This window comes from Amblyomma americanum, chromosome 2 (genome assembly GCF_052857255.1).
Source record: "Amblyomma americanum isolate KBUSLIRL-KWMA chromosome 2, ASM5285725v1, whole genome shotgun sequence".
Lineage (NCBI taxonomy): Eukaryota > Metazoa > Arthropoda > Arachnida > Ixodida > Ixodidae > Amblyomma > Amblyomma americanum.
Genome location: NC_135498.1, coordinates 102,874,672 through 102,897,132, shown reverse-complemented (window position 1 = coordinate 102,897,132; position 22,461 = coordinate 102,874,672). Strand labels below are relative to the sequence as shown.

General features: G+C 49.0%; 1 protein-coding gene and 1 pseudogene across 1 annotated transcript; both read right to left on the bottom strand.

Annotated features, from left to right (window-relative positions):
- Nucleotides 1-264: 264 nt before the first annotated feature.
- Nucleotides 265-20,872, bottom strand: LOC144118888 (E3 ubiquitin-protein ligase MARCHF2-like). Its single transcript, XM_077651674.1, has 4 exons — nt 20,569-20,872; nt 16,605-16,825; nt 9,712-9,879; nt 265-567 (listed from the first exon to the last, which is right to left on the bottom strand). Exons 1-4 carry the CDS (start codon nt 20,845-20,847, stop codon nt 423-425), a joined length of 813 nt encoding a protein of 270 aa, XP_077507800.1. The 5' UTR covers nt 20,848-20,872; the 3' UTR covers nt 265-422.
- Nucleotides 2,085-6,067, bottom strand: LOC144118496 (uncharacterized; annotated as a pseudogene).
- Nucleotides 20,873-22,461: the final 1,589 nt, after the last annotated feature.

Here is a 22,461-nt window from a genome sequence, read left to right as displayed (position 1 = left end):
GAGAAATGAAATGAAAGAGGTGAGAGGACAGGAAGAGAGGATTATGGGAGAGGTAATATACACAAACTATTTACACAATAAGAAATGTGTCCAGGTTGCGCGCGTCATTAGTAGCCCAACGGGACGATGAACTGCATACTGTGCGCTGGGCTATGGTTGTCCCAATGGGCGTTTATTATGCAACAAAAAAGAATGGCTCCTCCTCAGAATAACGTGTAGGAGAGACTCAGTGCGCCTCGGACACTAGGCGAGGTCTTTTTTTTTTTTTTTACAATTACAAAGGAAACAGTATCCGCATTGACAATGTGGTTAAAAACTTGGTGTGAACGCGCGCACGTTGCAAAAGTGGCGTGCTCTGTACCGCTAATGTACACAAGACGCAGTTCGGAAAGCAACTGTGGGGCCTCAGCGCCTCAGCGCCCTCATAGCGTGTTCCGCAGCGGCCGCGTCTCCTCTCTGGGCGCCCCTCTGACAGCGTTGTCCGCGGAGATGCTTCCTCTCGCGGACGTCAAAGGGGTCCGCTTGGTTGAAACTCGATCCGGAGTCGCCGCTTCCTTGCCCCGCTTTCTGAAAGGGATGCCGAAGCATAGAGTTTAATTGCTAAGCCTGCAAAACAAAAAGAAAATGCCCGTGCTTCAACGTGGCTTGAATCTAGTTATAAAAGCGAAAGCTCTGTTAAGCATGGCCTCCACCGTCTCAAATCAAATGTCAAGGACAAGGTCAGGTACTCAATGGTCATAACCGTATGATCACTTGGTCATACCACCATAGCTTGGGCCATACCCCCACGCAGTTCGGTTTGAGATTGCGAGGCACTGAAGGTCATTATAGACAGCTTTAGCAGAGCGTATTTGCGCTTCCGCTCCGCTCAGACGGGAGCGCGCCAGCGGACCGGCACTTCTGCTCCGCTCGTATGCAGTGCTAGCGGAGTGCGGAACGGGGCGACCAGCCTGACGCATGCAAATCATTCTTGATGCTGTCGCATGTGCCGCAACCTCTGCAGAACACACAGGCGTTTCTAGGCGCAAACCTATAAGAAAGACGTTTCGCGCTGAGGAAGATTTGTGCCTTTGCGCGAGGTGGTTGCGTAAAACCCCATTCTACAACCTCTGCGTTTGGGGAACATATGCGCATAAGAAAATGAACAAACGTCTGTCCAAAAAACAACGTATGTTTTTTACTTCACATTTTATAAAATGTTCACGAGCAAAAATATTTTTTTGAAGTGCGGCGGAAAAATAAAACTTTTTTGTTATCGTCTGGTTCAACTTTTTTATCACCGCTTCACTAAAAAGCTGTTTTACAGCCAACGCTCCGGTAAGGTTAAGCGGGTACCCTAAGCGGAGCGAAGACACAAATACTCTCTGATAAAACTGTCTGTCGTCTCATCCACATCGAAATCGGAAGTTGTACCCCGAGGAGTAAAGCTTTCGCTCTAAAATTCCCGCAAGGCGTTTCGATGGAGGCGAAACGCAAAAGGCGCCCTTGTGCTCTGCGATGTCAGTGAATATTAAAGATCCCCAGGTAGTGAAATTGAAGTTGGTTGTTGGGGAAAGGAAATGGACCCGCCGCGGTGGCTCAGTGGTTAGGGCGCTTGGCTACTGATCCGGATTTCCAGGGTTCGAACCAAACCGCGGCGGCTGCGTTTTTATGGAGGAAAAACGCTAAGGCGCCCGTGTGCTGTGCGATGTCAGTGCAAGTTAAAGATCCCCAGGTGGTTGAAATTATCCCGGAGCCTTCCACTACGGCACCTCTTTCTTCCTTTCTTCTTTCACTCCCTCCTTTATCACTTCTCTTACGGCGCGGTTTAGGTGTCCAACGATATATGAGACAGATACTGCGCCATTTGCTTTCCCCAAAAACCAATTATTATTATTACAGGAGACAACGCAGTATCTGTCTCACATCTCAGCGGACACCTCAACCGCACCGTAAAGGAAGGGTTAAAGGAGGGACTGAGAGAAGAAAGGAAGAAAGAGGTGCCGTAGTGGAGGGCTCCGGAGAGAGAGAGAGAGAGAAATAACTAATTTGCGCACGTCAAAAATGAGGGGAGAAGGCTATAGCCTAAACCCCCTTTCGTTCCCTTAACCGTCGGCCGGAATCCCTTGGGACTCGGCGGCGGTCAGGGCGAGACCTATGACTGCGTTGTTCTGCTTTGTGGTTGAGCAATAAGTCTTTTAGGATTGTGCATCACTATTTGGGTAGTTATAGAAAGGGCAGGAGCAGACCATGTGGATAGATCTGCAATGCTATTGCAGTGCGTACATCTAGGATTAATGACTTCTGGATGTCATTTACTGTACAGTTGAGGGTTTGGAAACTCCCCGGTTTGCAATTTCCTCCACATGATTTCCTCTTTCCTACTGAGCTGTTTATCTGCTGCTGGATAGGTCTTACGACCGAGCTTATAATGAGAAGTGATTTCATGGAATGCTGTGAGTTCGTCACCCAATGGGAGGTGTTCCTCGCGTGGAGGCGGCGCGTCAGCGGGGATCGACCGGAAAGTGAGCCCTCAGGAGGTCGCGTGCGCCTTTTCGCTCCCCCACAGGCCCTGATAAGCTGGGGACTAGATCAGTGAGATTAGCTCTGATGGTACTTGCCCTTCTCTCAGAATATTGGCGGCTGCAGCACAGGTTCTGCCCATATCACAATTCTTAATGGCTGTCTTAGAGTCACTGACTATCACCCTTGTACCGCTCTGTACTATTGCCAGAGCAATGTCAACTTCTTCTGCCTCAGTCGCACTTGTGTTTTTAACGGTGCAGCACGAGACCGGGTCTCCACTCTCACGAACCACTACCGCTGTGTGTGCTGCCTTGCGATCGTATTCGGCAGCGTCCGTGTAGAGCACATCGGATCTACCTTGAAATTTTCCCTGTAGGGCCAGAGCCCTATCTTTGCGTCTACCTTCGTGAAATATCGGATGCATGTTCATTGGCAGCGGTGGAATTTTGAGTCTATCCTTGTTTGCTCTAGGTATGTTATCTGTCCGCTTTGAACACTCCGAAGGTTCGAACCCCAGACACTCCTTCATGATTTTTCTTCCAGTTTTGGTTTTTAAAAGCCTTTAATGCTGCGCCACCGTGGCGGCTTCTATGAGCTCATTCAGAATCTTGGAGACACCTAGCCTTAGAATGTTCACCGTCGAAGTGTTCAGAGGAAGACCTAGTGCGGTTTTGATTCCTTTTCTTATTATGATTTCAATTTTGTCCTTTTCTGCTTTGGCCAGTTTGAGATAGAGGCAACATATAGCACTCGGCTTATGACGAAAGCCTGAACCAATCTCAAAAGACTGGCCTCTTTAATCTCCGCATGCTTGTTAGAAATGCGCTTTAGTAGACGGCATGTCTGGCTGGTACTCGCTTCAAGTCTCATCATAGTTTTTGTGTTTTTGCCATTAGCTTGTATGAGCAGCCCTAGGACTCGAATACTGTCTACCTTCGGAATGGCATTGCCATTCACTCGTAAAAAATTTTCACAACCCTTGCAAAAGGGACTGTTTCTCTTCATTTTTGAGATGACAGAAAAAGAGGCTGTGATCTTTCTGCGAGCATTTTAACCCAATCGGCAAGAAATTTCTTTATTACATCTAAGGCTCTCTGAAGTGCGCTTTCAATCTGTCCATCGCTACCCCCTGCTCACCGACAGCGTCAAATCGTCCGCATATATGGCGTGATGCAGATTTGTTATTCCGTCCAGCTGCCCTGGAAGCACAATCATCGCTACATTAAACAGGGCCGGAGAGAGAACGTACCCTTGCGGCCGTCCCTCTATTCCCGAATCCAATGTTTTCGAGTGATTGTCCGCCCAGGCTGATGGTGGCAGTGCGATTTGAGAGAGAGAGTCTGTTACGTAGTTATATGTCTTGACTCCAATATTTAGAGCGCTGAGGCTCTCAACTATGGCTACGTGTTTAACACATCAAAACCTTTGTAGACGTCCAGTCCCACAATGATTCTAGTATCAACAGTCTTTTATCGATTACCTGCTCCTTCAGCTGTAGTATGACATCGCATGCCGATTCATGAATCCATGAATCTATTCATGGATTCCATGAATCTATTCAGTCTAGATTGAATTACGTGCTCAATCAATTTTCCAACGCAAGATGTGATGGAATTGGGTCTGAGATGCTCAAAGCTGAGCTTCTTCCCTGTCTTCAGAATGAAGACCTGGTTCACAGTTTTCCATGCTTGCGGTATCTCTCCCTTGTCCCAGCATTCTTGCGTACAGGTTGTAAGATTCCGAATGGGACCGTCGTCAAGATTCCTGAGCATCCTGTTGTTGATTTGGTCCGGCCCGGCAGCCGTTTTAGTTCTTACGCGGTTAAGCTCAGCCCTCACTTCCCCTACAGTGATGGGACTGTCCAAATCCGGGTTTTCCGAGCCCGCGTATTCAGGGAGACTCTCAACTCCAGAACAGCTGAGGTAGTGATCCCTAACCTCGGCTATAAGTTCCTTTGTCGGACCTTCATATTTATACACCAGCTTTTGAAGCTGCTGTCGAGCCTCCGATTTTGTTTTTTTTTTGGATCTAATAGATGTTGGAGTAGTTTCCACGTTAATATCCAATCGTTAATATCGCTTATCGAGTCCTGTCGTGACCTGATACTTCTAAACGTATCCCAATGTATGGTCTCAACGGTCCTCTTACTGATGACCGGTGGGCCATTCTCAATTATAATCTCTAGTATTCTATGATCGCTACCTAGGTCTTTCCCGGTGTTGCACCATATAGCGGTGATGCCCCTACCGACCAAGGTTAGCTCAGGTGTCCAAGGTTATGTCAGGTGGAGGGCTCCGGAATAATTTCGACCACCTGAGGATCTTTAACGTGCACTGAGATCGCACAGCACACGGACGCCTTTGCGTTTTTGCCTCCATCGAAACGCGGCCGCCGCGGTCCGGTTCGAACTTGGATACACCGGATCATTAGCCGAGCCGAAATTATTCTGGAGCCCTCCACTACGGCAACTCTTCCCTCCTTTCTTCTTTCACTCCCTCCTTTATCCATTCCTTTACAGCGCGGCGGGGGCGTTCACCGAGATATGTGAGACCATTACTGCGCCATTTCCATTCCTCAAAAACCAATTTTAATTTTCATCGTTAAAGGAGCGATGCAATGGTCCGGTCGCGACGTTCTCTACATCTCAGATGCTCTCTTCAAGGCTACAAACCTTGAGAAGAAGCTAACGTGGGGACTTGATTACAAAAGCCGCGTAGAGTCGACATCAGTGTAATCGCGTTATTCGCGGTATACTTTCTTCTTTCACCCCTCCTTCATCCCTTCCCTTACGGCTAGAATTTTGATGATCTGAATTGAATCCTAAAATTACGAGAATCTGGACCCTCGCACCCGGATCAGTCCCAGGCAATGAGGTAGCACACGAGTTGGTCTGAGCTCTCTACTTCGGGCAACCGAGAGCCACCCAATTGTCGGGGAATGGATGAGAGTGCGAAAACCTACACTGAAATCGACGGGCACTATAGAATTCGAAGATTGTCTCTGCCACCGCCGGACTGAACTTTATGCAACAGAGAGACTGTCCCTTGGCGACGGCTGCAGGCTGGGAATTTCCCAAATCCAGTCGGGCTGTTCCTCACGCGAACAGAAGATAAACCTGATGTTAAATGTAAAATCTGCGGAGAAAGGGGTACTTTCGATCATATAATCTGGGGAGGTCCTCAGTCACCAGGCGTCAGGAAGAAAACTAAAGTAGAGGTGCCAGGGAGGCTTTGCTGCGAAGCGATTCCCCGCCGAACATCAATAAGTCATCCGCCTGGTGACGGAGCCGCGAAGAATCACTAATTTCGTCTGTCTTTAGTCGCGGAGGCCCCGGCCCCCGTCCCTTGAGCGTGCATGCCAGGGTCGAGGAGTAGGGGCCTCCTACATCAATGAAAAATAAGTTTCTTCTTATTATTATCCTTTTTCGTCTTTTACAGCGCGGTTCGGGTGTCCACCGAGATATGTGAGACAGTTACAGCGTCATTTTTTTCCTCAAAAACAATTTTCATGACACCTGCGTGCTCGGTGTCAGCAGCCGAACTTACCGCAAGGCGACCACCATGTGCCACGCAGCGTGTGCCTTGTGCCTCGTGCAACCTTCGTTGTAATTAGGGGGAAAGCGCGATTGCAAGGGAATCGAAAATTGGTTTCTGAAAAGGAAACTAACTTTAAATGTAATTGCTCACTTTTCGGTAAACACCAGAACCGAGACATACAGGAAGGGATGAAAGAGGGAGTGAAAGAAGAAAGAGGTGCCGTATTGTAGAAAATTGAAAATTGGTTTTAAAGCGAATGCTTCACCCGCCGCGGTGGCTCAGTGGTTAGGGCGCTCGACTACTGAGCCGGAGTTCACGGGTTCGAACCCGACCACGGCGGCTGCGCATTTATGGAGGAAAAACGCTAAGGCGCCCGTGTGCTGTGCGATGTCAGTGCACGTTAAAGATCCCCAGGTGGTCGAAATTATTCCGGAGCCCTCCACTACGGCACCTATTTCTTCCTTTCTTCTTTCACTCCCTCCCTTATCCCTCCCCATATGGCGCGGTTCAGGTGTCCAACGATATGAGACAGATACTGCGCTATTTCCTTTCTCCAAAAACCAATTAATCATAATAATTTTAAAGCGAAAGCTTCACTTTTTTAATTTTAATTGGTTTTTGGGGAAAGGAAATGGCGCAGTATCTGTCTCATATCGTTGGACACCTGAACCGCGCCGTAAGGGAAGGGAGGGAGTGAAAGAAGAAAGGAAGAAGGAGGTGCCGTAGTGGAGGGCTCGGGAATAATTTCGACCACCTGGGGATCTTTAACGTGCACTGACATCGCACAGCACACGGGCGCCTTAGCGTTTTTCCTCCATAAAAACGCAGCCGCCGCGGTCGGGTTCGAACCCGGGAACTCCTGATCAGTAGTCGAGCGCCCTAACCACTGAGCCACCGCGGCGGGTCTTCACTTGCCACGAACTTGTAATTTCAGTGTGGCAGTGCTCCGAGGAGGCACATGACGTCATAACGCGCGCCTCGCCGCGGCGCCGAACCGGTCTGGACGCGCCGGCGGCGGCTGGCGCACTCGGCGCGAAATAAAGACATGCTCCAAGTCTCCGCCAGTGCGGTCTGAGTGCGCCGAAGCCGCCGAACGCGTCTGCGGTCAAGCGCAGTTGGAGTATAGAGGGTCTCGCTTTTGCCGACGTGACGTCGCCGTGCAGCGCGCGCGCGCAAGTTACGCCGGAGTATAAACGCGCCTAAACAGAGCCTGCGCATAACCGCTAACCAACATATTCGGTGGCGGCGTAATAATAATAATAATAATTGGTTTTTAGGGAAAGGAAATGGCGCAGTATCTGTCTCATATATCTTTGGTCACCTGAACCGCGCCGTAAGAGAAGGGATAAAGGAGGGAGTGAAAGAAAGGAAGAATAGGTGCCGTAGTGGAGGGCTCCGGAGTAATTTCGACCACCTGGGGATCTTTAACGTGCACTGACATCGCACAGCACACGGGCGCCTTAGCGTTTTTCCTCCATAAAAACGCAGCCGCCGCGGTCGGGTTCGAACCCGGGAACTCCGGATTAGTAGTCGAGCGCCCTAACCAGCGTCTATGGGAGCCACTGAAGGCCCCCGCACATTCACTGAATAAAAAGAAAACCTGTGCCGAGGCTTGGAATCGAGCCAGGGCTTTTGGCGTTTGAGACAGACGCTACCACTCTGCCACGACGGCTGAAGTTTTAACTGTGAATAAAGGCGCATCTAGTGAATGCATCCTTCCGATGCAGAAGTCTCCGCGCTTTCGCTACGTATATCCTTGCCTAACAGAGGTAGGCCATCAGCAATTTTTCGGGAAAGGAAATGGGGAAGCATCTGTCTCACATATCGGCGGACAGCTGAACCGCGCCGTAAGGGAACGGATAACGGAAAGTGAAAAAAGAAAGGAGAAAAGGAAGTTTCGTTCGATTTATGAGGGTTTAACGTCCCAAAGCGACTCAGGCTATGAGGGACGCCGCAGTGAAGGGCTCCAGAAATTTCGACCACCTGGGGTTCTTTAACGCACACTGACGTCGCACAGTACACGGGCCTCTAGAATTTCGCCTCCATCGAAATTCTACCGCCGCGGCCGGGATCGAGCCCGCGTTTTTCGGGCCAGCAGCCGAGCGCCATAACCACTCAGCCACCGCGGCGGCTGGAAAAAAGAAGTGCTGTAGTGGAGGGCTCCAGAATAATTTCGACCACCTGGGGATCTTTAACGTGCACTGGCATCGCACAGCCCACGTGCGCCTTAGCGTTTCGTTTCGCCTCCATCGAAACGCAGCCGCCGCGGTCGGGTTAATAATTGATTTTTGGGAAAGGAAATGGCGCAGTATCTGTCTCATATATCTTTGGACACCTGAACCGCGCCGAAAGGGAAGGGATAAAGGAGGGAGTGAAAGAAAGGAAGAATAGGTGCCGTAGTGGAAGGCTCAGGAATAATTTCGACCACCTGGGGATCTTTAACGTGCACTGACATCGCACAGCAAAAATTGGTTTTTGAGGAAAAGAAATGGCGCACCCACGGCGGTGGCCTCAGTGGTTAGGGCGCTCGGCTACTGATCCGGAGTTCCCGGGCTCGAACCCGACCGCGGCGGCCGCGTTTTTATGGAGGCAAAACGCTAAGGCGCCCGTGTGCTGTGCGATGTCAATGCACGTAAAAGATCCCCAGGTGGTCGAAATTATTCCGGAGCCCTCCACTACGGCACCTCTTTCTTCCTTTCTTTTTCACTCCCTCCTTTACCCCTTCCCTAACGGCGCGGTTCAGGTGCCCAACGATATATGAGAGAGATACTGCGCCATTTCCGTTCTCCAAAAAGCAATTATTATTAAAGGAAATGGCGCAGTAACTGTCTCCTGCGCCACCTTCAATGGACGCCCGAACCGCGCCGTAAGGAAAGGGAAACTGCAAGTATATGGAATGCCCTGCGTACGGTTGGAATAAAGATGATCACTTTACGGCGAGCCTACTCACACACATTGCAATTAATGCTTGCAATACGAGATGGTGGTGGTGAAGGTTTTATTAAAAATAATAGTAAAAAGGAAGGAAAAGATTTTTGCTAGCCCCGGCATCTGCCATCGATAGTGAAGCACCTGAGCTGGGGCAGCGGAAATAAAGGACAGCAGGCAGAATGGAGAAATGAAATGAAAGAGGTGAGGGGACAGGAATAGAGGACAGGGGGAGAAGTAATATGTAACAATAAGAGAGAAGAGAATGCATATGACAGCAAATGGCTGATTCGTTTCACAATAGTTTACAGCCACCTTTTTTAAAGAATAGGTGACTGTGACACCAGTAAAAAAGTATTTCCTGACTCGGCCTGGTCAAAGGCGGCCACCTCGATCACCTCAGCGATTGGTTAAATTCAGCGCACAATTAGCATTACAGTTATACAGGTATAGCCAGTTTCCTCACCCTCCCGGCATGAAACAAATGGCAATATAATGTTTTTGAGTAGTTAAAGTGGCTGCATACACGTGTTCATAAACTGCAGGTTGTAACTACAGCCAGTTAAAAGGGCTCCCGACAGCTTAACCACTCTTCCCATGAGTGGGGAGGCTGACCCTTGGGGTCGTGAACATTTAGACGTTCGTGGCTTTGCTTAGTTCCGCTTTTCCTAAAAAAAAATCGGAGTAGACTTAGTGCAGCTTTCCCCGGGAGCAGTGCCAGCTGGGAAGGCTCAGAACTCACGGTGAGGACACCAGGAGGGTCGGTGAGTGGATCGCGGGGTAGGCAAGCGGTAGGAGCGAAGGCGACTTTTCCAGCCTCTGAGTGGAGTGAGTCCCTTCGCCGTCGTCCAGCAGGAGCTCGATGGAAGCAGTCCTCTTCCGCCACTTGCGCACCGGCTCGCTGCACGTCCTGGACACAAAATAGGCGATATAAGGAGGCTCATATGTGATTCACGACACTTTACTGATGCATGAATCGAAGAGAAAGCAGTGTTAATAATAATAATAATAATAATAATAATAATAATAATAATAATAATAATAATAATAATAATAATTGGTTTTTGGGGGGAAAGGAAATGGCGCAGTATCTGTCTCATATATCGTTGGACACCTGAACCGCGCCGTAAGGGAAGGGTAAAGGAGGGAGTGAAAGAAGAAAGGAAGAGAGAGGTGCCGTAGTGGAGGGCTCCGGAACAATTTCGACCACCTGGGGATCTTTAACATGCACTGACATCGCACAGCACACGGGCACCTTAGCGTTTTTCCTCCATAAAAACGCAGCCGCCGCGGTCGGGTTCGAACCCGGGAACTCCGGATCAGTAGTCGAGCGCCCTAACCAGTGAGCCACCGCGGCGGGGCATGTTAAAACAGGGTGTAATGAAAAGCAGTAGGTGCTGGGTTCTAACCCACTAGTAATCAGTTTATCCATTCGCTTCCAAGGCGACATCTAGTCGCAGTCAATCAAACAACAGTGCCTTTATTAGAAAACGCTAAGCTAGGCATTACTGCTAGCTACTGACGGGGCCTATGGACAGTGTTCCGAAGGTGTTACTGTCGATGTAGTGTGAAGTAAAAATTCGTAGGTGTTTAACGTAACTAAGCGTAACGTAACTAAACGAAAGCAAGTGTTCATCCTTCAACTGGAGGGGGCACTTAAGCTCCGCCTGAGGGGTATGACGTCATATCTTTACAGGGTTCATTCCCATATATGCAAAGTTGGTCATTCTCTACTTAACATTCATAGATGGCGGCGAGGCCTTATACTACGACCAGCGCAGTAGCGGAACGGTCAAGCGATGCGCCACTGCACTGGAAGGTGGTGGTTTATATCACAGCCACCAGGGATTGTGCGATCCATGTTGCTCTTTCCGAGCGAACTCTCGCACGGCTGGCGCGACGCAACTCCGAACTTACCCGAGTTACTACCCGAGCTAACCTCGGGTAAGCTCGGGTTGCTAGACAAAGGCACAAGATCGTACGTACGTACGCACGGTGACTAGATTCTTCGTGTTGGTGAGCGTATGAGTTTTGCACCAAAAGAAGAGACCTGAATTCGTCTGCGCTGGCCAAAACGAATCAGCACGAGTGGCTTGAGTCGTGTGATGCACGGTCATGCCCTTACGACATATTCATGCGACCTGGCGTCACGTGATCCAGGTGAAGCTAATAGTGTCTGCACTTGTGCGAGAACTAAGCTAGTGGGAGTGAAGCAGAGCTCTCGCCCTCTCTCCTAGACCCTGCAGGAGTACAAGAAATTTGGGAGCTTTTGTTGATGCATCCGCGCTGCCGTGTGCGTGCATCTGAAACTTTTCGTCTTTGCATTGTTTAGAATTACTCGGAATTCGTTTTTAAAGCCAAGTGCACCTCCTGTGTGAGATTCACACATCTCTTGCGACAACTGTTCAGAGGGCATTCGGAAGCTCCGCCACAGTACTTTTGGGGCAGTCATCGGCAGCGCCGTAGAATTTGTAGCTGATGTAACCTGTCCATCTATTTTAGATTGAAAGCCACAGTAGGCGACAACTGTCAGTACCATTATGGCGTGGGGGGCACGCCAACAGCACAGGATTTTAGGTCGTCAAGATCCTCAAGGAGGGCGGAGCAGAACAAAGTTAGTGCCAACAGTTGCCGCTGTCCCCCAAGACTCCTAACGAGGGGCGACAGCAGGTGATGTCCAGCATATCCCAGCCTCTGTGATAGAGTCAAAAATGCATATATGTAATCCTGACCGTAATCCTTTTGTTTTTATGCTAAGCTTCTTGGTTTCTGCCTCTCTGTACCTAGTAGATCTGTGCAGTATATGAGATCGCCGAAAATTCCAACTGGTTTGTAGACACGCAGCAACTTTTGTTTGACAACGAGTGCCAGTAGGTGCACTAAGATCGAACTCGTTCTATGTAAGGATTTTTAAACAGCAAGATATCCTTAATCTGCCTTTAGGCACAGCTGAGTGTCCGAAAGAAGTGAACAGTCTGCGTTTCAGATTACTACACGCGATTGTCCGGCGCAGTTATTCAGCGCGTGCAGACACGGCAGACCCAAATGTATGGGACTTTAAAATATATGGAGAACTTTCTAGAAACAATGAAACCCCTGAAAATCCTAAATTCTGCGGACAACCAGGACAAGCAACAACATTTATTTACTAGTACGCATCCAGAAATCCAGCAACAATTCTTTTATGCTTGCAAAACTAGTGAACTCACATGAATGGTACGGCCGTGTGAAAAACTACGAAGTCAGCATGGCTTTCGAATAGAACGTAGGTGAAAGCAATGTTCGAAAATATACTGCTAATTGTGTATGGCAGGCAAACGTCAACATCAAGTTAACATTGCACTAACAACGCGCGTGGCAAGTAAGCATGAAACATGAAGTTAGGTATTCTAACACTTTCCTCCACCTTCATTGGCCCAGTAGGACAGGATAGCTGGAATCCGCGCCTGAGAAATCAGGGGTTATTACTACCAAATTAGGACATGCAGTGTTAATCTGAGTCAGAGGTAAAAGCGCTCTGTCCTTGTGCAATGTGAGAAAATTGAGCGTAGAAACAGGACACAAGAAGAGGCGACATAGAAAGGGGAGCTGTGCTATTACGCGCTGTGTTGTTATCACGTATGTCTTTGACTAGCGCAGCTACACACCTTTGTCTCATATATAACGTAACTGCCGCTAGGTAGCAACGTAAAGGTAGCGTTTTTCGCGTTATTTTTCAAGAATAGTTGATATCAAGAAATTATTCGATATTGCCAAAGAACGAGTAATACTTAAAATCTATGCCTGGGTAGGTTTAAGACGGAAACGTTGTTTGATGATCTCTCTAGACTGCACCCGAAGGAGATTGCTTTAATCTGCGTATGGTCAGGGCAATATCACAAAGCGAGAGAGAAAAGTAAACAGGACCTCCAAAGCCCACTCAGCCGCCAACTACAATCATGGATCGTAAGAGAAATTGTGTTAGGCATTTGGATCTACGCCGCATTCATCCGCGACATATATTAACCTACCATCAGCATTACACCTCTGCAGCTGGCCTCTCGACAATCTCCAGCCCTTCCGTTTCATGCTGTGGGCAGCAATTTTTTTTTTGCAATCCACGCTTTGCGATCCCTCAGTTCCGCTTGCGAGTCCTCATAGACCCTACACAGACACGCTCGGAAACCCAGAAACACCTCACTCGCGCGATACACAATTTTCAAGGAAACACAGAGCAGCTAGCGAACGTCTTATATTCTCACAATACCTCAGTCAGGATCAAGACTTGCGCGGACAGGATTATTCGTATGCAGGCAGCGATAATCCGGAACTGGATCAGCTTTTTCAGCTTCACGACCTTCGCGCGGCTCTTGCCAAAATGCGCAGGGGGATGGCGCCCGGGAGGGATAAGGTCACGGTCAAAATGTTGGAAAACCTCCCCGATCAGGCATACGAGACCCCACTTGAATATAGCAACGCCATTTGGACCGGGGACACTTCATCGCCACCTGATTGGAAGACAACATTGGTAACCTTTATCCCGAAGGCGGGGAAACCGGTAAACACAGACAACCTACAGCCGATCTCCCTCTCTTCATGCGTAAGGAAACTGATGGAAACGATGGTCCGTGACCGCCTCTCGGAATATCTCGAGAGCAAGAACACCTTCGCCGACACCATGTTCGGCTTCCGACCTCATAAGTCCGCACAAGACATACTTTTACAGCTTCGCCGCGAGGCACTCGAACCCATAGAACACCCACACAATGAAAAGATAGTCCTAGCACACGATCTGAAGGATGCGTTTGACAATGTAAACACGGCGTCATATTAAAACATCTTAGCGAGACATGCTGCGGTCCTCGTACATTCAACTGCATCAAATATTTCTTAACAGACCGCTTTGCCTATATACACATATAAGAGACCGAATACGGCCCGTTTGAGATGGGAACGCGGGGCACACCACAAGGCCTTGTGTTGTCCCCGCTTCTCTTTAATATTGCCATGATGCACCTTCCGGCACAGCTGGCGGGTGTCGGCGGTGTTCAGCATGCACTGTACGCCGATGACATAATAATCTGGGCTACTAAGGGAAACATAGGAGAGATGGAGGAATACGTGCAAGCAGCGGCGAGTGCAGTAGAACACTGTGCTACGTACTGCAGCCTCCAGTGCTCCCCGTCCAAGTCTGAATTTGTGCATATTCGACATGCTCCGAAATGCAAGATCTCCGCTCAGCTCTCTCTCGCCAGCGGCCCCATCCGAGAAGCGCAGGAGCTGCGAATACTCGGTCTCTTCATTAATCAGCATCGCAAGGCAGACACGGCCCTTGCCAAACTCCGCAAAGTGGGCGACTACGTGGGCCGAACTGTTCGCCGCGTTTCCAACCAGCGAGGATGGTTGCGAAGTAAGGATGCGGTGCGGCTAGCCCATGGTTTCGGAACTAGTCGAGTACTGTACTCGACTTCTTACCTCCGCTTACGGAAGCATGACGATGATTGCTTGGAGGTTGTACTCCGCAAAATTTTCAAGAGAGCCCTAGACCTCCCGATCTCCACATCCAACGCACGACTGCTCGCGTTGGGGATGGTGAACACCTATCGGGAACTTCGCGAGGCGCATCTCGTTAACCAACACACGTCTCTCGCCCAGACCGTGTCCGGTCGCCGCCTCTTGGACCGCTAACATATATAATATGACCGCCATACGATGGAACGGGTTCGAGTGCCCGAACTGTGGAGACGCGCCCTCTACGTTCGACCCCTTCAGACTAAGATCAACAAGGAGGACCATAATGGCCGGTGCCAGGCGCGGGCAGATGCCTTGCACCGCCACTATGGCTCAAAGAAACACGTCTGCTACGTCGACGCTGCAGGCCCCTACCACCCCAGGAGAAAATGGTACACGGCTGCAGTCATACACGAGGGAAAACAGGTGGACAGCCTCTCGTTCAGCGCGCCCAGCTCAACTGGTGCGGAGGAGGTAGCGATCGCTCTCGCAGCCTCCCATCCCGACTCTAAATTCATCCTCACGGACTCTCGCGGAGCCTTTTGTAACCTTGAGTTCGGTTGGATGACTCCACTTGCTCACCAAATTCTTCGCCACAGTACTCACGACTGCGACCCAACTCATCGTTCAATCATATGGGTCCCCGGCCACCAAGGCATGTCAGGTAACGAAGCGGCCCATGAGGTAGCCCGCGCACTCAGTTACCGGGTACCAGGCGTTCCTTGGGAGGACCTTAACCCAGATCACGCCCCTCTTCTTTCTTTTGAAGATATTACTGAGCACTATCGTGCCGAACACACACACAGGCGCTACCCAGTTCCTATGAAGGGACTGGGTAAAGCTGGCGAACGAACTCTCCTTAGGCTCTTTACAAACACCCTACTGTGCCCGGCGGTTCTCAAGCACTTTGACTCTTCTTTTGACGGCCGCTGCTCACTCTGTGGGGAGGTGGCCGACGCCTTTCACATGGTTTGGGTATGCAGGCAAAATCATTCTCTCCCCCCATCAACCCTTCCCCTACCCTAGAGGACTGGGAGGCGGGTCTGCCCGGCTGCCAGGAACTATCGGCCCCACAAGCCCTGCTTCTGCGGACCTGCGCTCAGGACCAACGAGGTCCCAAAATGAGAGACTTCGCCTTCTATTGTAAGGGGCGAGACCCACTAGGGCCTCTCTCCGAGCACCTCTCTGTACATATAGATGAATAAATGCTTTTCACCGTCACCACCTCGAATCAATGTGAAGTGGGAATGGGAAGCATTACCTATGTTCGCCAGGCGGCCATACAGATCACCGACACCATCACAGAAACAGCTTCATGCAGACGCAGGCATGAAGGAGAGGTCCTTCACCGTTAGTGGCCTCTTGTACCCGCTATATGACGAAAAGGCATCACGCCTAACCATTAAAGTGACAGCGTTAGAGCGGACGTTTCGCAGGAAAAGCCGTGCACGCTGCCACACTAATTCAGGATTGGTCGAAAGGGTTGTCATTATGACATAGAAGGATATAAATTAATTTCGCTGAAAAGGTAAATAGGGGTGATTAGTTTGGAATCAAGCCCATGATCATTGGGTTGTAAGACAATCACAAGCTAACCCTAGGCTATCTAGGCACGTCCGTTCGATTTTTTTTAAGGGGAGAACTTGTATCCCTGGGGTGCATCACGTGGTCTAGCATGCCTACCTATGTATGATAATGAAGCCGCCACGGTGGCTCAGTGGTTGTGGTGCTCGGCATCTGACCCGAAAGGCGAGGGTTCGATACCGACTGCGGCGGTCGCATTTCGATGGAGGTGAAATGCTAGAAGCCCGCGTATTGTGCGATATCAGTGCACGTTAAAGAACCACAGGTGGTCGAAATTTCCGGAGCCCTCCACTACGTCATTCCTCATAGCCTGAGTCGCTTTGGGACATTGAAGGGCAAGTGCACCATGTATGGTAATGAGTGAGTGTAATAAGAAGTTACTAATCAAGAAAGAACGTAGCAGATAACCATTAACGCTATCGCGTCATGCCCTAAAGGCGAAGTTTAAATGTCCTACTAATTTTTGGTTACATTGTCCTCCAGTTGCTTCTGCTTTAGGGTGATCTTTTCGGGAAATAACGACTGCTTGTAGTTTGCTTTACTGCTTGGCCGCCGGCGTACATTGCTCGGATAACCTCGACGGTGATCCAGAAGACGGTCTGGAAGAGCAGCACGGCCACGATGAACAGGTAGGTGAGCCATCCCACGCTACCAAGGAAGCCGCTGGCGTAAATCCAGGCGAAGACCAGCACCATGACGTCGCCCAAGCACGACGCCACATTTACCGCCATGCGGACTATGTCCGTCCGGTGGTCGGGATTCCGAAAGAAGCGCCACAGGGGCTGCGTGGAGCAAATTGAAAGGACCTCTCAAAATTGAGGCATTGCGCAGTTTTGCAGTCAGTAGAGACTATAATGACACCATGAGCACCAAGATATTTTCCGGGGCATATCCGAATGACAATGACTGGTTCTAGACAGAACCCAGAACTGATTCTATTCAATACATCCGTTAAAGACTGTATGCACTTCTACAGCGGCGCTTTTGTGTTTAGCCTGGCTACAAGATTTTTTTTCAACCTCGTGCTTTCTTGGCAACCTTTTTCATTTTTTAGTTTCACATTTTTTTCCTAATCTTTGTTGAACTGACATCTGATTTGGTTCGATTCGCGTTACGTGAACATGAGCTTTTGGGCGTGATTTCAGGTCAGACGGAACACAGCTGGTTCCACTGCCAATGTGGGGCAAGCTAGCTGTCTTTGCCCGCCGGAAAAAATGCGGGGCTTAAACTTTAAAGAAGTCTGTTCCCTTTCTTTCTCTCGTATTTCCTCAATTCCTGTTTTATGGTGTGCGCCTTTAAATAGACCAAAACGCTTGGTGGTATTGGCACTGCGTGACACTCTTTAGAGATTTATTCATGTTTTCTTTGTGCCACTCGATTATCAATGACTTTCTATTGAACATTCAGGCCATCCTATAGAGGGATAACAGGAGAGAAAAGTTTGGAGCAAGCAACAAAACCAATATCGTTACTTTAGACTCTAAAGATTTCCGCAATAGCGCACTCTGACCCACTCACAGCTTCCTGTTAAAATAATTTCGTCGCAAGAAAGCGAGGAGCAAATATTCATAAACCTTGCCTGAAATAAGAGTAGTAACCAGTTTCAATCGCTAAATACTTGGGATAATCCAGGACTCTTGGGCGGTTGAGAAGCATAATTCTGAAAAATGTGCAGTGCATAATTTCGGGTTTTTTTTTTCGACTGCTTTCTTGTTCACTAGAAAAAAAGACTCATGGCTAACTTCACAATTTTTCGCGCTTAGAAGAGGCTAGCCCAATCAGGTGCAAGCTCAATTGCAGTAGACTTCCGACAGGTCATGCGGGATAAATATCCAATAATTATGTTTGCACGTTTAAAACTTAGAGTGCGTTTTTCCCTTTGTCACGTTTTAAAATTAAATAGCTTTTCTTTTTACAATCGGTACAGGAACAACTCTGGATGGTCGCCTGGACTTAAACGGACACTAAAGGGAAATAGCAAACTAAGGTTATTCCTAAAAAATACTACCGCCGTTTTCTTTTTCTGCGCAGAAAGGTATGCTGCATTGCTGACAAATCTGCACATGAACGTCCCAAAACCCTTCCATATTCAAAGCGCCTGAAAAAGAACTGCAGCGACGTTATTTATATAACGTCTTTGCAATCCAACCAGTCAGAGGCGCCAAAGACCGGAAACAAGGCCGGAAACCGAAAGCCGGAAGTCAATAGATCAGTAGTCAGGGCGGCATGGGGCAAGTGCAGGCCGCTTCAGCCTCCCACTATTTCGATCGGGGATCTCCGCTGCATCGCGTGCGCATGCGTCTCGTTGCAACGCGCGCATGCGCTAGAAGTTGGCTCCGTGGGTGCGAAAGAAACTGCGTGAAGTTATCGAGGGCGGCCACACAGTGCAGAAGAAACTGCTGATCGCGCTAAAGCAGGCATACATCACCGACGATAACGCTAGCGGGTTCATCGATGCGTTGTGCGCTGTCGTGAAGTGTGCATGTAAGTTACGAGAAATAGTCAAAAGCATGGTAGCAGCAGTCGCGCTCTAACGTATTTAATTACACACTACATCCGAGTAACTATTGTATGCACATTTCTCATCAAGCGGTGCACTGTGCTGTCGATTATCGCGTGTTTATTGACTAACTACGCAGTATGATCGCAGACAATCCTTGTGATTGACTCTGCTGTGGTCGTTGATGTTTATAATAATAATAATAATAATAATAATAATAATAATAATAATAATAATAATAATAATAATAATAATAATAATAATAATAATAATAATAATAATAATAATTGGTTTTCGCGGAAAAGAAATGGCACAGTATCTATCTCATATATCTTTGGACACCTGAACCACGCCGTAAGGGAAGGGGTAAAGGAGGGAGTGAAAGAAGAGAGAGAGAAATATGTGCCGTAGTGGAGGGCTCCGGCATAATTTCGACCGCCTGGGGATCTTTAACGTGCACTGACATCGCACAGCACACGGGCGCCTTAGCAGTTTGCCTCCATAAAAACGCAGCCGCCGCGGTCGGGTTCGAACCCGGGAACTCCGGATCAGTAGTCGAAATTGCTTCCTGTGGGTTGTAAGCGGAAACCACCAGGGCACGTTCCATCAAAATGTAGTCTGCTGCCTTCCGGACATAGCTGTCGGCAGGCGACGCATGCATAATCTTGACGAACCCGCAGTAACTGGCTGAACGTCTTTCTTGCTGAAAGCCCTGCCTTGACTTGCAGGCTCCTAATGTACTGGTGACACTTCGCGCTCACGTTGACCAACCAGCACTACACCTGCCGCTGTGTCTCAGTGCATGATTACCCGCGCTGGAAACTTTTCTTTAATGGGCCAAATGAGCTAATGGTGCGTCCATATGACACTAATAAAGATATTTTTCAGCAGATCCAAAAGCATATTCGCATTTTCACTAAGCAAAAAACATGGCAGACCACGCGCCCGCATCGCGCTTCGTTCGTGGATGCATGCATGTGTCTCCATGAGCTCGTACAAAGGAACAAAGGAACAAACGCTTGCATTTTCACAACGGCCGCAGAACACCTAAACCTGCCGATTCGACGGATGAAGTAAGAGCGAAATCGCTTCACAGACCACGTAGCAAGCACACAGAGCGTGAATGCCGTTACGCGCAGCTTGCGGTTCTGAACTTGCTGCATGCGACGGCTACGCGCAGCCAGGGTGTGCACAGAATGCGAGGCGAAATATTAAAAGCTCGCGTTTGTCACTATCCTTTCTCTCCGGCGTATGTTTTGAGATGTTGCAATTACGAGACTTCATACTGTCGTCTATGTTCGCCGCGCTGCTTTCCGGGCATTTCGACGGTAATTGCCCATCGAGACGGTGAAATAGCCTACCTCCAGAAAGCTGGTGCATACGTCACCAGTAGCGGCAGTACGAATATTCAAGAAGGTGGCGACGCGTGTACTTTGCTTTCACGCAATTCCTTGGCTTATAAAAAGCATTATTTTCGGAACAAATGACATCAGGTGATGCCAACCTATCAGTTTAATCTGACTTAGTATTCAGTGTTTCTTTAAGGCTGTAATTCGTGCCTTAAAAAGAGGTGCCATTGTACAAAACCGTTCTTAACGTGGTTATCAGCTACGAAGGAAAATATTAGTAATATACTTAATAAGAATAAAACCATCTTTTCACTGCACCAAAGTATGAGCATCTAGAAGCTCGAAGACGCATATAAACGGGAAATGAAAATGTGTGGTAATGAAAAAGTGCGCAGTGACAAAAATATTAAAAAAATTATGAACCAGTACTGCTATCTACCTATGATTACGCACAACAAGGAAAGTTGACGTCAGATAGTGCACGGTGACACACTATCTGTACTACTTCGAGCATAATTTATCGCCAGGTAAGCTGGGATTAGAAATATTACCCTTCAATTATTTCATTTAAGGAAATAACTCTTCAGTATACTGAATTAGGATTTACCCCACTTTCCCGCACATATGTCATAGACGCCTTCAGCCTCCGCCTCGCATTATGACGTGACCAGCTCACCGGAGGCCGGCGACGCAGGGTGAAGCGGTGCATGCAGACGTCGCACTGGTCCGTGTCCCGCTGATGAAGCCACTCCTCCAGGCACTTCTTGTGCGTGAAGCCGATCGAGCCCCGGCACGAGCAGGGAACAATCAGTGGCCCCTCGCCCTCGCTGCCTCCGGGCCCCCGCGTGCAGACGCGGCACACGGGCCCCGCAGCCTCCATGGTGGCGCCGTTGCTCCCGGTGGTCGGGGGTCCCGGATCGCTGCTCACCGCGGCCTCGTTCCTACGTTGGCTCATAAAGGGAGGCGTCCCGGGGGTTCTGTGGCAGCTGAACGCCAGCGGTGTGGATTCTTCAGTTATGACTTGTATTTCCAATAGAGGTAAAGCAGCTGACTGGAAATACCTAACTCGTAGCCTGAACTGCGCGATAACGAGAAAGCAGTAGGTGTGATGCACGCACGCGGACCCATGAGAGAAAGATACTAAGTTATAAAACGGGCTGGTTATCACTGCCTTAAGTTTGCTTAGGATACAAGTTCATCTTATTCAAATATGCACAGGCGCTTGGAACTTTATAGAGAACTTGTGCTGGACTGCCACGGCACAGTGTTTCCTGAGACAGCGCAGAAGCCAGAAAGACGGGAGGCAAGAGATCTGTGGGACAAGCGTTGCATTCTTGCCTTTCTTGTTCCAATGTAAGCCGACGTATGTGATTCCTCACGCGAAGGTTCCTGTCTGCTTTTGTCAACACGTGAGCACTTGTGAGAATAGTAACGATGACTTCTCGATAATATGTGACAAAGGCAAATACTCTGACAATTTGTCGGCTAGCGTAATCAGCAAACGAAACAGAGAGGGTGCATAATGTCAATTGGCAGGGACCGCTAACGAACCAGGTGTAGTGAAGAATCGTTGGAAGAAACAGAAAATATTTTCTTGACCGGACAAGTGTTCAGGATCAATGAGGAAGAAATGCACCAAAAATGCAAAGACATGCACGTAGCCGCGTTAATTCTAGAAACTGTGGTGACTGTAGCAACTGTCATCTTTCCCTGAGCGAACAATGGTAAAACCGCAATGACCTGCCGCTTTCTCTCGAAAGAAAGCCATTTTGTATACGGTACCCCAACTCCTATTACCCTTCCGGAAGGCAGCATACGGATCTTCCCTTACGCGCAACCTGTACGCTGTAGTTTGTGCTATGGGTGGGCCTCAGGGAAGCTTAAGCGCAGTGAGTGTTTCAGCAATGGAAGAATAAGGTTTGGTTTTATGGTTTATGAGGGTTTAACGTCCCAAAGCGACTCAGGCTATGAGGGACGCCGTAGTGAAGGGCACCGGAAATTTCGACCACATGGAGTTCTTTAACGTGCACTGACATCGCACAGTGCACATGCCTCTCGAATTTCGCCTCCATCGCAATTCGAGCGCCGCGGCCGGGATCGAACCCGCGTCTTTCGGGCCAGCAGCCGAGCGCCATAACCATGGTGCTCAGCCACCGCGGCGGCCAATGGAAGAATAGAAAGGGTGCTTTAGCGTTTTGCCGCAGACGTATGTTGGCAGGGACGCCGAAAGCATCGTGTAAACGACAGTGCAAGATCACATTTTATACAGCGGCTCTTTAAAGAAGTATAGAACGCATTGCGAATTACAAGGCGGTCTTACTCACCGCAGTCAGCTTCTTCTTCTTCTTCCTCCTCAGTGGTGTTGTGCGTGTTTCGGTGCTTCATGCAGACTGACAATCGCATGTGCTTGCTCAGAAGGAAATACAGAAACTGCGGGCATCACGAGAGCGAGGAAAACTACAAAATATCAAAGGGCTACGAAAAAAAAAGGGAAATCTGAGGTCAGATCCGCTGTGAGCGCAGTGCGAGTTTGCGCTCCGGAGATGCGGCTTGCCCTTTTCGTCTTTTG